The sequence below is a fragment of the Mustelus asterias genome, chromosome 2 (assembly GCF_964213995.1).
Source record: "Mustelus asterias chromosome 2, sMusAst1.hap1.1, whole genome shotgun sequence".
NCBI classification, from domain to species: Eukaryota; Metazoa; Chordata; class Chondrichthyes; order Carcharhiniformes; family Triakidae; genus Mustelus; species Mustelus asterias.
This window is the reverse complement of record NC_135802.1, coordinates 69,812,271-69,828,446: the sequence shown is the minus strand read 5'-3', so window position 1 is coordinate 69,828,446 and position 16,176 is coordinate 69,812,271. Positions and strand designations below refer to the sequence as shown.

Genomic DNA, 16,176 nt, shown 5'->3' with positions numbered 1-16,176 from the left:
CCTTAACTATAATTTCTGTACTGTTCCCTAGTTTTGCAAAGACAGATGCAAAGTATTCATTAAAAACCATGCCACATCATCGACATCCACTATTATCCTTTTGGTTTCCAATCAGCCCTCTCCTGAACTGAACTACAAAGGGAACTCACCGGCATTCAGTGTGACAGAAAACTGAAGGAGAAGTTTGCAACAGTGAAAATCCAGGAATTGTATGGCTATTTGGGGGAAAAGTATATTCAAATGAAATTGTCTGCCTCAAAAATACCACCAATTTTTGGCACAAATATATGCAAGCAATTTTTTTCATTAATGAATAGTAACAAATCAAAACTGTTTTCTAATTTGACAAGCATTTAAACACTATTCCTAAAGTAGCTTCCAATCAACCAATGGAACAAATTGGTGATGGAAAAACAAAGTTAAATGCCTGGCGCAGAGATCAACTTAATTGTTAATTTGTTACATTTGTCATTTATTCTTTCTTTGATAATTAAATATTTTAGTTTTATTTCATAGAACCATACAGGGCAGTAGAAGCCCTTCGGCCCATTGAATCTGCACCGATGTGCGAAAAACACCTGAACTCCCACCTAATCCCATCTACCAGAACTTGGCCTGTAGCCTTGAATGTTATGACGTGCCAAGTGCTCATCCAGGTACTTTTTAAAAGGATGTGAGGCAACTCATCACTACCAGGCAGCGCATTCCAGACCATTTGCTATTCGATAGCTATTGTAATGCACACTCAGCTTATTAATGTTCTTATAACTGGAATATGTGTCTCATGTCATACATGTTTAAGGATATTTCTTTTGTTAAACAGTATTGGTCCGACTTGCCACTATTTCCATAAGAAATTTGGCCTTTAGATCATTTGAGTTTGACATTCCTGATTTAGGAAAACCTTTTTGGTCAGAGAAGGAACAGTTCTGGACTTAACTTTAAAAAAATAAGGGGTATCAGTGAGAGAACATTTCAATGGTAGTGATCATAATCATTAGATTTAACATAGCTATGGAAGATGATAAAGGAAAACGATAAAGATAAACCAAGGTTAAACGTTTCACAGGGGGAAAGCCAATTTTACTAAGCCAAATATGGTTCGACGAAAGTCCATGGAAACTTCTGTTTGAAGGTAAATGCCTGAACAGTGGGAGGCATGAGAGGGAGATATTGTCATAAAGAAAAAGGGTGGAACTTCCAAAGGAGAGTTTCCTGAATATCCATGGCCAGTTAGATAAACAGAAAAATGCAAAGTCCAATACTGAGAGCACAATACTCTAGCAAGCCCAGAAGGTAGACGAATAATAAAATAAAAAGGAAATTAGGAATGCAAAAGAGAGGACAAGAAAAAATTGGCAAGTGATAGAACAAAACTCAAGATGTTTCATAAATACCAGCATGGATAAAATTAACTGTTTTTACAACAACGCTAATTACAGTCTAATAAAGGCAAAATACTGCAGGTGCTGGAATCTGAGGCAAAAACAGAAACTGGAAAATCTCAGCGGGTCTGACAGCATCTGTGGAGAGAATAGAGCCAATGTTTCGAGTTTGGATGACCCTTCATCAGAGCTGAGATTTACCAGCATTTTCTGTTTTTATCATGTCTTATTTCCATGACAAATTTGTCAATCTCTCCTTTGCCCCGACCTATCCCTATTCTGCATCACCTCCTCTGCTCCATTTCCAAATATATAATTCTTTATATTTTTACCTTTCTTCAGTTCTGTAGAAGGGTCATTTAAGACCCAAAAAACATCATCTGTTTTTATGACACTCATTACATGTTCCATTTCTAGGGTTTTAGCACAGAGTGCTTCTTGGTGCAGAACGCAATGAAATGCCCAAATATCACTACTGGATTGTCATTCAAGATTTTGTCTTAATCTTGCAGCTTACTCCTGCCTTTCTGCCCACCAGAGGTCGCGCTTAGTCTTTGAAATGCTCAGCACCCTACTCCAATCCATGTCAAATTTATCTAATCTGCTTTTACACTATTAAAAATATCTGCCCGTCGGTCAACACTAACTCCACAAATCCCTCAGTCTTTCAACAGACTGTACCATGAATAAAAACAGCTAACTGTGCTATGTCACATGCTTCCACGCTTTTCTCAATCATGACTGAAAAGGCTGTAAAAGTTTTCCCCTTCTAGAGTTGATGTTGATTTGTCAAATTTTTTGATAATTCACACATTCCATTGGCCACCATTCTTTTCAAAAAGACTAATATTTTGAAAAAAATGGTTTATCTGGACAGACAATGGTCAGTTTGCATCATGCATTTATGAACTCTCCCTCAGAAAATGGCTCTGAAAAAGCTGCAATATCCTGAATAGGTACAAAACTTGCTTTTAATGCGCTGTCACTTACATTTGTAAACAAACATTATTGCTTTTTCAAACTATTCAAATTCTGCCAACTTGTCTTCTCATAGCCTGCCTGTCTAATTGCCATAAATATCAACGTGGCATGGTTCATAGTGTCTTTTAATGTTGCATTCTTTGGCAACAGATATGTTGCAAACATATCAAGCAAAGGTTTTCCACTTGCTTCAGTAACAAGTACAAGTATTTCCATTTCCTTAAAAAAGCACGTTATTCTTTAACTATTTTTTTCTTTATAGGCATGGTTAATTATATTTTCATATGACAATATAATATTCATGAACAGTACAACAAAGATATTTACATATACACAAATGCGCTGACTGATTTCCAGTTAAAAGCACACCCAGGACAGAGAAACTGATGGCTCTGCTCAAAAGCTTCACACATGTAATCAGCAATACATGAGCTTGCTGATTAAAAGCTTCATGTGCACCTGTGTCTCACCACCATTAACATTTGCACCAGCAGAATTTATAATATTTTTATAAATTTTCATGGCGATCTTGCATGAGCCTGATGCAACCTGCACCTTTGACACCTACCCTAAACGGATTTGAAAGTTTTGCACCCTCTATACATTTTATTCCAATTAATATTAAAGGTACTACAAAGTCATCACAGCCCTTTTGTTTGTCCTTCTCAGCGATATGCCTACATTTTTGCCCTTCGATTCTTTGCAGGTCAATCGTCGTAATGAGTTTGCTCCTTTTTGGTCCTCCGTCTATTTCATAGAAAATTTAAGAAAGGAGACCATTCAGCCCCTCGAATTTGTACCAACTCTAACAGAATATCTTACCCAGGCCCTCTCCCCCTCCCTATCTCCATAGCCCTGTAACCTTTACCATGGCCAATCCACCCAACCTGCACATCTTTGCACAGTGGGAGGAAACCGGAGTACCTGGAGGAAATCCACGCAGACACAGGAGAACATACAAACTCTACACAGTCACCCACAGCCAGAATTGAACCTGGATCCTTGGTGCTGAGGCAGCATTGCTAAGCACTCTGCCACCGTCCTGCCGTTTAATCTATATAGCCTCATCTCATGAGCCTTCCAATTTTTTTTGCAAGAGACCACGTCAATTTATTTCCTGATTCATGGGGCCAATGAGCAGTGTTAAAAATTTATTTTGCTATTAATTACTTCTGTTTTTAATAAGTATTACAAGTGAAAATTAATTGGTATCATGCAAAGAAGGAAGAAAGTCCTGCTGGATCCGGAGTACAAATGTAGCATATTTCACAGGTTTTTCTGTAAGCAAGTTTGGTTAGAAAAATTGGGGCTGTACAGTCTCTTAATACTGTATTCCCCCCACAACCCCCCACGTTGCAGATAGATGCTTTCTCACAGCACCTTTTCCCCATACCCTCTTGCAAGCAGACAAACATGTATGGCTCTTTCCTCCCATTGCCGGACAGATGCTTTCTTGCAACCTCTTCTCTTCACCACAACTTCGACAGACATGGCTTTGTTTTCTTGACATTCCATGTTCCTCCTTATATTTATATCTTTCCTTCTCTCCCTTTTGAATCTATGCTCAGCTTCCCATATCCCTGTCAAGCCCATTTGACCTTTCTCTTGCCGTATTCACAAACCTCCACACCAGGTTACTGGACAAGGCCCTGCTGTGGCACAAGTATCTGACGTGCACAAGTCCCATCTCCTCCAGAACTGGTCTCGATGCCCCAGGAACTACAGATTTCCTGCATCATCTCTTCAACCAAACATTCATCTGAATTTTCTGCCGGCTTCTGTATTCATGAAAGAGATTACCACCTTTGCATCCTACATTTGAATTTATTTTTTAGCTCCAAAATCTGCCAGCAAGACTTCATCCCTCTTCCTTAGAGGATGGTTGATCATTGGCTCAGTTACCACGTTTGGTTCATGACCATTTGAGGCTGTGTGTGACCCTCCTTGAAAGTCACCAATTTCTGACAGAACATTGGAAGAAGGAAATGTAAACAACTCCATGCCTGTTCGAATTCAAGAGGTGAAGTATCAAGATAGCATTTGTGGCATTAAGAAGCCTGAGCAAAAGTCAACCTTGCCCAAAAAAAAAAATCGCTGTGCCTGTTGCAGGTCAATCATCCTAGCCAGGACATCACTGTTGAAGTTCCTCAGGGTACTGCCCTAAGTTCAACCATCTTCAGCCACTTTAATGACCTTCCCGCCATGATAAAGGACAGAAGTGGGGATGTCAGCAGTAGTCAGTTCTATTTGTAGCTCCTCAATTAACAAAATAATATTTGTACCATGAAAGTGTCAGGAATGACTGACTATCTCCAGCAAGAGGGAGTCTAACCACTGCCCCTAGACATTCAACATTACCATCGCCTAGTCCTCCAACATCATGCTGTCAGCCACCATTGACCAGAAACTTAACTAGACCAAGCAGTGTGGCTCCACAAGCAGGTCAGAGGTTAGATATTCTTTGGTTTGTGTACTTTGTGACTAACGATACTTCTGACTCTCCAAAGCCCTTGCACCAGCTAAAAGGCACAAGTTTAAGAGCATAACAGAATATTCTCTGCTTGCCTGGACGAATGCAGATCCAGCACCCAAATGATTTGTCCCCAACCTTGACAAAGCTGTCTGCTTGACTGACCCTCCATCCCCATTTTGAGCATTCACTATCTCCATCATCAAATTGATTGCAATGTGGACCACTGACAAAATGCATTGCAACTGCAACAACTTGAAGTTTCAACAATTGCAGCCAAACCTGCAACATGCATCACCTAGAAGGTTAAGGACACTAGGTAGATGGGAGCACCAAGTTCCACACACACTACCTCGAAGATATTGTTTACAGCTCGTGTAAAAATAGATAATCTAAAAGTTGACCCCATGACTTGGCCTAATAACTGAGATTTCTCATATACCTAGTCATAAGGTTGACTCAGTTTATTTTAGGAGAATCAAACCACGTTGTCATTGATAATTACACTAAATGGTCATTACAACAGTTATTAATTCGAAGGCATTTGTAGTTGCCTTCTGCCAATTCCAGCAGCAATCTCGCAGTCAATGGGCAAGACTGCTGGAGTACATATTCCATTTCAACACCATTGAGAGAGAACACGTACTGTCAATTTGAACTGTGCAAAGTGACAGAAGGACTTAACAAGAATTGACAAAATGATCATATTTCCACCTGCGTAGCCATCTGACTCAATGCCTTCAAAGATGCGATGATAGTTGATATTCCAAAATTTAAGGGCAGTGTCAGGTAGTGGACATGATTCTCGAAATGTGATTTACTACTCTGGCAGAAAAGAGAAAATTACACAGCGTCTGCCATCTGAACACCAGCTTTCCATTGATTTGTCACCCGGCATTGAGAGAATGCATATTGATTGGTCTGCATTGAAAATATTCACAAAACACAGATAAACTTTGACATACCAGTAAACAAGATCGTTACCAAGACTGGTGGAAAAAAAATCCTTGTAAAGGCGACTGGCCACACAAAGATGCAATTCACGGAGGTTCCATTTTGCACAAGCTGAACGTGATATTTAAGTAAAACCTCTCCCAAAGTAGAATTTCATCATGCTCACGTGAAAGGCTGGATGAAGGATCAACATAGTGTGACCATGAGGCACAGCCATCGAGAATAACTGCCATGTTGGTGTTGGTTGATCTCCCATTACTGACCACATCATTGAGGTGGTGGGATTTGAACATACCCCAGGCGAACGAACATTTTTCATAGACCTATAATAACCCTCTGATCAGCTCATTGATGACCAAATGTACACTTTTAAGTGTTCCATTATTATTTCCAAAGAGAGATTCCGGCAAAATTCTACCACAGTTGATGAACCTACAGATCAGGGTTTCTACTTTAACTCAAATTAAGGAGTGACGTAACACCATCAGAACCTCGAGATTTGTCTATCTTGTGTCCGTTATTTTCTCATTACTTGCTCTTTAAAATTTTAAATTAATCAAGTTCCTCCCTTTGGCTTATTCATAGGTTCCCTTGGCATTTTGTCCACTTCCTCTATCTGAAAACAAATGCAAAGTACCCATTTAATAAGCCTATTTTCTCTATCATCCTCCTGTGTTGTATGATTCTATTATAATCATGTGGGCATCATCTTTAATGGGGCCAGAGTCCCCTTTTGCCACAGTTTATAAAAACATTCTTTCTTGTATCTCATTATTTTCTTCATATCTATTTCCACTTTCTTACTGTACTTTTTCTTTCAGCTGGATACTGTCTTGGGTTGCCTAATTACACAAGTTCACTTCATCTGCTATAATTAAATTCACAGTTTACAATGCAATGCTGAATTGTGCATGCAGAACTCACAATTATCTAAAAGTAATTGAGGTAGCATGGAATTTAAATACCATGAAATTCACTCTACAGGAACTTCAGTACCCAACATTTGTCTGACTTGCAAAGACATAGGACTTGATTTTTTCTTCACCACTAAATTTAATCGACAAACTTTAGTTACTTTGCTGTTAGTTTCCACCCTTCAAAATCTTTTGGGCCAAAAGAGAGAAAAAAAGGACTATTTCCACTTTAATCAGAAAAGAAATCATACAACTGTAGTTAACTGCCGAACTAAACAACTGACTGAGGGAAATCATGCAGTGGATACTATGCTCCACTGGTTTTTTGGCATTAGAATCAGTCAGTAATGCACTGCATTGATCAAACCCCTACCCTTTGTATGCTGCGCAAAAGCTCAACAGCAAAGCAACAGCAACTCATTTGACTATCTACCTGTAAATTGCAAAGACTGATTTACATAATGTTTAACATACACAGCTTAAGATGCTTCACAAAAGGTTCAGATAAAAACTACATTGAGCCCAAGGGAACATTAGGAGGAGACACCAAACATTTGGTCCAAGGAGTGAGTTCCAAAGCAGGGTCTTAGAAAGGTGCATAGAGAATTATGGAAGACATTCCAGAGTTTACAAGCTAGATGGAGTGAAAAAAAGTGTGGAATGCACAAGTGGCCAGAACTGGAGAGAGTCTGAGAGCCACAGGGCTGGTGGAGGTTACAAAGATGGGCCAGGAAGGAGCTTAAATTTGACATTTTCATGCACAAATGTAAGATTGAGAACTGAAAGCTAAGCTAAGTCAGTCATTTGGGCAAGCAGAAGTTGCAGGATAGGGTGTGGGCACGGTATTGAATAAGCTGAAATTTATTCCATGAAGGTGGTGAATGGAAAACTGAAATTAGTCTGGAGGTGACAAATGTATAGATGAAGAATTCAGCAACAGATGGGCTGAGGTAGGAGCAGACACACGGATGTATGTCTCTAGGGTGAAGAAGATAAACATTAAAGCAAAACCCAATTGGATAACTGGTCAGGCACAGAGCTAATAATTCTGAAATAAAAATGATTTTGCTTTTGAGTAAGTCAGGCTGTTGAGTCTCAGCATTCACCCCACAGTACAGTTCAGATAGAAATAAGAGGTGTATTAAGTGAGCCTCTCAGTTTCCTATATTTAATAGCTCACTCGGCAGGGACTGTTCCAATAGAATGGAGGGAGGCTAATGCAGTACCAGCCAACCCAATGTCTTTATTATTTTCATCCAAGCCATCAGTCATTTGTGGTAAGTCGCCTGTGAGGAACTTTCAATCCTTTCTGGAAAATCACGTAACCAACATCGAAAGATGCTTTCATCCGTCATGTTAGTACATTTCTCGAAAACATTTTAGCTAATTCAGTTCTATTATCTACCCTGCATAAAGCCATGCTGGCTTTTCTCTGAATATATGGAGCTCTAGGTGATTAAATGGAAGTAATTATGAGACAAAGAGTAGATTTGATAGAGATGTACAAAATCACGAGGGGCTGAACAGAGTAGATAGGGAGGAACTCTCCCCACTTTAAAAATGATCAAGAATGAGGGTGCACAGATTTAAAGTGATTTGCAAAAAAAGCAAATATGATGTGAAAAACACTTTTTCACACGTGGTTCAAAAGGTCTGGCCTGGAAGTATGGAAGAGACAGGTTCAATTGAAGCATTCTAGAGGGTATTAGGTCGTTAATTGAATAGAAACAATGTGCAGGAGCACAGGGAAAAGGCAGGAGAATGGCACCAAGTCCTAATGCTCATTCGGAGAGACAGTGCAGCAATGATGAGCCAAATGGCCTCCTTCTGCAGCATAACGATTCTGTGATTCAGTGACCCCAAAGCTTAGTCAAAAAGGTGGGTTTTTAGGACAGTTAAGGAGGAAAGAAAGGTAGGGCGGTAAACCACATTAGGGAGGGCATGAATTCTAGAGTTTAGGGGTTTGGCACCTGAAGGCATTGCCACCAACAATGAGGCTATCAAAATTAGGAATGTGCAAGGGACCAAATATTGAGAACCGCAAATATCTCTCAGGGTTCAGAGGCTGAAGGAGATTATCGAGTTGGAAAGGGAGCGAGGTCATCAGGAACTTAAAAATAAGCATGACAATTCTTACATCCAGGTGTTGCTTAACAAGAAACTAATATATGTCGGAGCACAGGAGCAATGGGTGAACTGAACTTTGTACACGTTAGAAGGGAGGCAACCTTTTGGATCACCTCAAGTTTACAGAGGGTAGAATATGGATGCCAGCCAGGAGTACATTATTATGGTCAACATAAAGAGAACAAAGGCATGGATGTTTGTTTGATGTTAAAAATGGAAGTAGATGATCTTTGCGATGAAACAGTGTGTTGGAAACTTGATTCAGTAAAATGGGAGACTGAAATAACCAACTATTTGGTTCAATAAGAGGTGACTGGAGAGCAGCACAATCAGATACTAGGGTACTGAATTTGAAGCTGGTGCCAATGATAGTCCTGGTCTTCCCAGTGTTAAGCAAGAATTAGTCATGTGCAAAAAGGATAGCTCAACTTGCTGAGATGCATCCCATTTGAAAAGATTGGAAACACTTATTCTTTTCAAATGCACACATACACCTGCACACAACCACTGGGGTCTAACTCAGCAGTGACAAGGCGGCAGAGAAGGCCTTTGCATGTGATTAAGAACAAGGGTACAGTCACATGTCATAAGGAAAACGCTACCAGCTAAGTACAAGCAAAAACATTCAGTATACTCTATCATGGCAGCCTAAATTAACTCAGTCATCAGACACAAGAACACTCAAACCATGCTATGAGGAAATAAAATCAAATCACAGAATGGTTACAGCACAAAGAGGTCATTCGGTGTACCATTTCTTTGCCAGCTCTCCACAAGAACAATTCAACAGTGGTCTCCTGCCTTTCATACACAGTCTTCAAACCAATCCCTTCTTCAAATGTTCAATTTTAACCGGACTCCACCACAGTCGCAGTGTTTTCCAGATCCGAACCACTCACGGCAAATAAGATTTTCTGTCACCTTCAGCTTGAGTCAGTACCCTCTTATTTCTTGACTTTTCTGCCAACTGGAACAGATTTTTTCCCTTTCTCTCTCTCCAGGCCCTTCATGATTTTGAACACCTTTTATTATTTATTTATTATTATCACAAGTAGGCTTACATTGATACTGCAATGAAGTTACTGTGAAAATCCCTTAGTCGCCACATTCGGCGCCTGCTCAGGAACACTAGGAGAATTTAGCATGGCGAATGCACCTAACCAGCACGTCTTTCGAACTGTGGGAGGAAACTGGAGCACCCACAGGAAGACAGACATAGGGAGAACATGCAAACTCCACACAGACAGTGACCCAAACCGGGAATCAAACCTGGATCCCTGGCACCCTGAGGGACTGTGCCAGCCCTAGCAAATCTCCTCTCAATATTATCTTCTGAGAACAGCTCAAACCTCTCCAATTTATTTTTGTAATTTAAATTTATCATCCCTGGAAACACTCTTGTAGATCTTTTCTGCATCTTCAGAAAGGATGTGAAGGCTTTACATAAGTGTAGTGCTTAGAACTGGATGCATTACTCCAGTCGAGGCCAAACCATTGTTTTCTAAGGATTCATCATAACTTCCTTGTTTTTGTACTCTATTTACAAAGCACATGGGAGATGCTGGGCTTTAATCTGCCCTCCCCACCTTCAACAATTTGCACATATATAACCCTAGGTATTGCTTTTCCTGCATCCTCTTTAGAATTGCCCCCTTTATTTTATATTGCCCGTCTTCAGTCTTCCTCCTAAAATGTATCTCTTCACACTTCTCTGCATATATCCTAATCATGATGTGGAGATGCCGGCGTTGAACTGAGGTAAACACAGTAAGAAGTTTAACAACACCAGGTTAAAGTCCAACAGGTTTATTTGGTAGCAAAAGCCACACAAGTTTTCGGAGCTACAAGCCCCTGCTCACCTGAAGGAGGGGCTTGGAGCTCCGAAAGCTTGTGTGGCTTTTGCTACCAAATAAACCTGTTGGATTTTAACCTGGTGTTGTTAAACTTCTTACTGTGTAAATCCTAATCACCATTTGTTTTCCCATTACATCATCTTGTGTATGTCCTCTTTGAGATCTTTCACTATCCTCCTCACAGTGAACAATAGCTCCCAAATCTGACAAAGTTTTGCAATTTTTAAAAGACCCAATGCTGAGCCTTAGGTTTCCTGCCAAAGTGCATATTATCCATTTTGTTCATTTTGAGCAACCTAGGCTAGTGAACGGTCCTCCATCTCAGTGAGCCACAAGATTGAAATCACCCTTGTTCACTATGACCAATGAATAAGATTGGATACATTTAATATATGCCAAATATTCCATGTTTATAGAAAATGCTCATTTATATATTAATAGAACTATCAACTTCAAGTGGTAAACAAAAAAAAATCCCATTGTTTGGATGCAGACTCTCACAATCACCTCACTTCATATCACTTTAGTCATTCCTGTAGGAAAAAAGCTACGCAGATGAAAACCAGTAGAATCTGGCAAATGTGTGTGTGAGCAACAGTTAACAAAATGTCTCGAGTCGCACGCCGAACTTTGATGGGCCACAAGCAGCCAATGGGCCGCAGGTTATGCACCACTGGATTAGAATATGCCACCATAAATGGAAGTGGAAGACTACCTTGTGCACTAAGAACTGACGGCAGTAACCAGTGCCTGAATTTCCATGGACTCTGCAAGCTGAAATAAAACCATAAAAACGCAGTCTTCCACAGTAGGGACATAATGTGCAAAGAGATATTTGTGAGGGGAACTCAATGATTCCAATAATACCAAATTACCATTCCAATTTGGATTTGTTTTCAAACTGTGCATAAGCAAAGATACCAAAGGGCACTCGACTGGTAACTCGGGTTAAAAAAGGGTAAACTGGGCACAGCAAAAGATCTTGAGTTAAGTAATAGTGGAACTGTTTGCAAACCAGAAAAATCTACCAGGAGACTTGCTTCATTTCAGATTTTTTTTTTCCCCGTTTCTTATTGCAGCTTTGATTTGTCCCGAGTTCATAACTAATACCTAGGCTTTGTTGCAATAAATCTTTTTTAAAAACAAACAGGCAACAGGAAATAAGCAGAGTTTTGACATGGAAACTGGCCTGATAGTGGAATAGGAAGTCTCTCCTCTGAATGCTGGGCTTATTTTAATCAACAGGAATAAAAGAGGCCTGTTGATAAAATGAAGATGCATGGTAAAAAGGGAAACGTGGCAGCACAGGTAGGAAGTTAGTGAAAGAACAGAAAACAGAATAGTGGTTAATAGATGTTTACAGACCCGAGGGCAGGATGTAAACACACATTTCCCAGGGGTCAACGTTGGGACCATTCCTGTTCTTGGTGTGTTGAAATTACCTGGACCTGGGCATGAGGGCCACATATCAAATTCTAACTCTCCTATTTTTGCAGTGTGTTTCCCTGAAGAGGGTTGTAAACAACTTCAGGGCAACTGAGATGTCAGATGAAATTAGATGCAATTTTCTTTCCCTTTATTCTTTTTTGCAATGTTAATGTCGATAGCAAGACCAGCATTTGGGGCCATCCCTAATTGCCTTTGAGTGGCTTGCCAAGCCACATCAGAAGGCTGTGGATCTGGAGTTGCAGACACACAAGGCTTTGCAAGACCTTGGGACGTCCCTAATTTGAGGCAAAATGGAGGAATGAAGGGGATTTGACCTGCTGTGAATTTTTTTCACGTCAGGATGCGGAATAGCTTGGAGGGAACGTTGCAGGTTTTGCTTCCATACATATGCTACTCTTGTCCTTCACTGGTAACCTTCCAAAACCTGCACTGTCAAATGAGACTGGTGAGTTGCTACAGTGCATTTGTAGATGATACACACTGCTGTCACTGTGCATTGGTGATGGAGGGGTTGAATAATGAAGGTGGTGAATGAGGTGCCAATTAAAAGGGCTGCTTTGTCCTGAATGGAGTGAAGTTTTTTGTGTCGTTAGAGCTGCACCCACCCAGGGAAGTAGACAGTATTACATCACATTCCTGACTTATGCCTTGCAGATGGTGGATGGGCTTTGGAAAGTCAAATGGCAAGTTACTCACGACAGGATTTCCAGTCTCTGACCTACTCTTGTAGCCACAGTATTTATGTGGCTGGTCCAAATCATTTCTGGTCAATGAAAACCCCCAGGACATTGACAGTGGGGGATTCAGCAATGGTGATGCCATTAACTATCAAGGGCCATCCTGGTGATGGCCATTGCCTGGAACTTGTGTGGCATGAATGAATGTTACTTGCCTCTTATCTACACAAGTCTGAATGAAATCCAGCTCTTGCTGCATGTGGACATAGAATGCTTTAGTACCTGCGTCGTCGCGAATAATGCTCAAAGTTGTGCAAACATCCCCACTTCTGACCTTATGGAGGGAAGGTCCTTGATGAAGCAGCTGAAGGTGTTTGGGTCGTGGACAGTATCCTGTGGAATTCCTACAATGTCGTCCTTGGACTGAAATGATCAACCTTCAACAACTACAACCATCGTCCTTTGTGCGAGACATGTCTGCAAACAGAACAGAGCGTTCTCCCTGATTTCCATTAACAGGTTTTGCTCGGGCTCCTTGATGCCATATTTAGTTAAATGCTGCCTTCATATTGCAATCTTTCTTAAAACTGTCCTCAACCACCGAAGCCATACAGGGTCCGTCCCTGGAGCTTCAGAGTATACACCACATCCATGGCTGTCACTGTTTTGCGCTTGGAACAACTTAAAAATTCAGGCCGGAGATGCGCTTGAATCCGCCACAGCCAGCCGGGTGGCAAATGGCAGGCTTGGTGATACCTTGTTTTGTCGCAGAGCACCTTGTGGTACCACTTGGCTCCACCTTTGTCCAGCCCCTTTCTGCCTTTCCCTCTGCCCGAGATGATTTGCACTGAGTGAACAACAAGCACATTGTCAAGGGCAGTCATTCGCTCACTATCTCAAGTTCAAGTTGTTTTGTCCATGCTTGGACCAAGGCTGTAATGAGGTCAGGGGCCAAGTGGTCTGTCAGAGCATAAATTGAGTGTCAGTAAACAGGCCATTTCTGAATAAGTGTCACTTGATAGCACTGTCGATGACCCCTTTCATCACTTTGCTGATGATCAAGAGTGGACTGATGGGGCGGTATTTGGCTAGATTGGATTTACCTTGCTTTTTGTGTACAGGACAGACCCAGAAAACTTTCCACATTGTCAGGTATATGCTAATGTACTCAAACAGCTTGGTTAGAAGTGCACCTCGTTTGGGATTACTAGTGCCAGAACGTTGTCAGGGCCCATTGCCAGTACCTTCCAGCATCTTCCGATGTTTCTTGATATCACGGAGTAAATCAAATTGGCAAGACTGGCATGTGCAATACTCAGGACCTCAGGAGGCGGCAAATGGATCATCCACTTGCCACTTCTAGTTAATAGACATTTCACCCCGAATACAAGACCCATGTGATTCACATTACCATCCATAGGAATTCATTTTAGGATAGAGTTACAGGCTCTCTTCGAAAAGTATCACAATTTTACATGCAATCACAGACAGGTTCAGTCAGCAAGGCAGATCTTGTTCCGTAGTCCTTTCAGGAATTCATTGGCAGTTCAAATTTTTTAAGTTATTGGTCTCCACGGGGATCATGACATACCTGCATTTGGCAGCAGCATCTACATCTGTGAATATGATTAGGAAAAGCCTACATGCTTGATCAGTGGGGAACGTGTGCTTATAGTCATGGGATACAACACCATGAAGCAAACGATGGTGAGAAATATGATAAATAAACTGGCAATTTACCCGATGAAAACTTTCTGAAATAGCATTCATTGAAAAAGCAGCAATGTTTATTATTGCTTGACATCCAAGTGATGTTGATGCTGAAGTGATCTCAGTGATTGCCTATCAAATCATTATGCAACAATGAGGATCAGTGAAACATAAAACTATTTTCGGCTGTGGGTAAAAATTTTCAATTTTAGGCACCTTCAATAATGTTGTCAAGGAAAACAGGCAGAATAGATTACACTAGAAATATGGTAGTGAGGAGACAAATAAAAATGGGGTTCTTCATTGAAAAAAAAAAGGTGAATGGATGATTGAGATGGCCAAACTTGCGATTTGGTGATTAGTAAATTGGGAAAAACTTTTTCCAAGGGTCGGTAATTATTAAAGGCGCATAATTTATTTTAAATGAATCAGTCATTGGGATAGGATGGAGATAATTATTAGAAATAATTAAACCAGAAATAGTAGTGGAAGCTGAACCAAAAATAATTCTTAAAGAGAAATGGAAGAATACGTGAAGAAAATTAAAATTGTAGGTAAATGGGACTAAGTCAATAGCCATCCCAGAAAAGTGGCACGCGCGCTACAGGTTAAATAGCAATTTTATGGTCGAATCTTTGATTCCATCAAGCATACACAACTAAATGCAAAAATAACCAAGAAATCAGTCTGCAAGGTAAATTAGGTTACTAAAAGTATCTTCCTGCTTTTCTGAAAACCCTAGGTGCAGTTGAGGGAATTCAAAAATTATATGTACAATTCCAGGAAAACAGAAAAACCATGATAGCCTCAAATCTTAAATTGTGCAGTATGAGCAGAAAAGCAGAAGTTGGCAATACCAAGATGTCTGTCAAGGGCTAATGTTTACTTCGGAAGTCCTACTTATTCATGACAATTTTTATTAATTCTCAAAGTGTGGTACTGGCAAGTTCATGAGTTATACTGAAATAATGTTGGTTAATCATTGTTTTCAATCATTGTGGTAACAATGCTAAGTAAGGAATTTTAATTCAACACTGAAAGAATAGCTTTTTCCAAGTCAAGATGATGCTCTAATTGAATGTGATGGTATTCCAATGATATTACTGCTTTTGCCCTCCATAGTGATATTGTAAATAGATGGCAAGATGCTGTAGTGGTATGTGTCAATAGTACTTATTGTAGCTACATTAAACTAGTGATGCGGAGGTAGTGGAGTGGGGGAAAACATTGAGAGAGATGCACAAGAGGTAATCAATCAACCACACTTCGCTGCTCTTGGATCATGTCAAATTCTGACTGCTGGTGACGTATCAATAACAGTGGGGCACACCATTGTGCCATCTACAAAGTTTGTCAATAATATCAGAGGCTTCCAAAGGTTAAATAATGAACCATTTATCATAGAAAAACTCACCTCTACATTGTTCTTGTTGCCAGTGCTGAAACTACTGAATCAGTTTAAGTTTTGGTCAAAAACGACTTCACAGGATATAGATGTTATCTGAGATGGGGATTTGATTTTCTGGTTAGATATGGTTGTTACCTGAGCTCTTGTTTGCAGGTGTTCCCAGGTACTTGTCAACCCAAATCCAGATGTTGCCCAGGCCCTATGCCAGAACAACATGGGCTTCTTCCATATTAGTGTGGTGAAATTAA

At 40.3% G+C, this 16,176-nt stretch overlaps 2 protein-coding genes across 7 annotated transcripts in view; both read right to left on the bottom strand.

Moving 5' to 3' along the window:
* Nucleotides 1-16,176, bottom strand: part of grb10b (growth factor receptor-bound protein 10b) — a 170,409-nt gene that overhangs the window by 123,930 nt on the left and 30,303 nt on the right. The window lies entirely within an intron of this gene.
* Nucleotides 13,404-13,694, bottom strand: LOC144480818 (histone H4-like). The gene has a single exon (XM_078200435.1). The coding sequence runs from the start codon at nucleotides 13,692-13,694 to the stop codon at nucleotides 13,404-13,406; it is 291 nt and encodes a 96-aa protein (XP_078056561.1).

Coding starts and splice junctions, on each gene's coding strand:
- LOC144480818 (XM_078200435.1), bottom strand. CDS start 13,694: ATGACTGCCCTTGACAATGTGCTTGTTGTTCACTCAGTGCAAATCATC.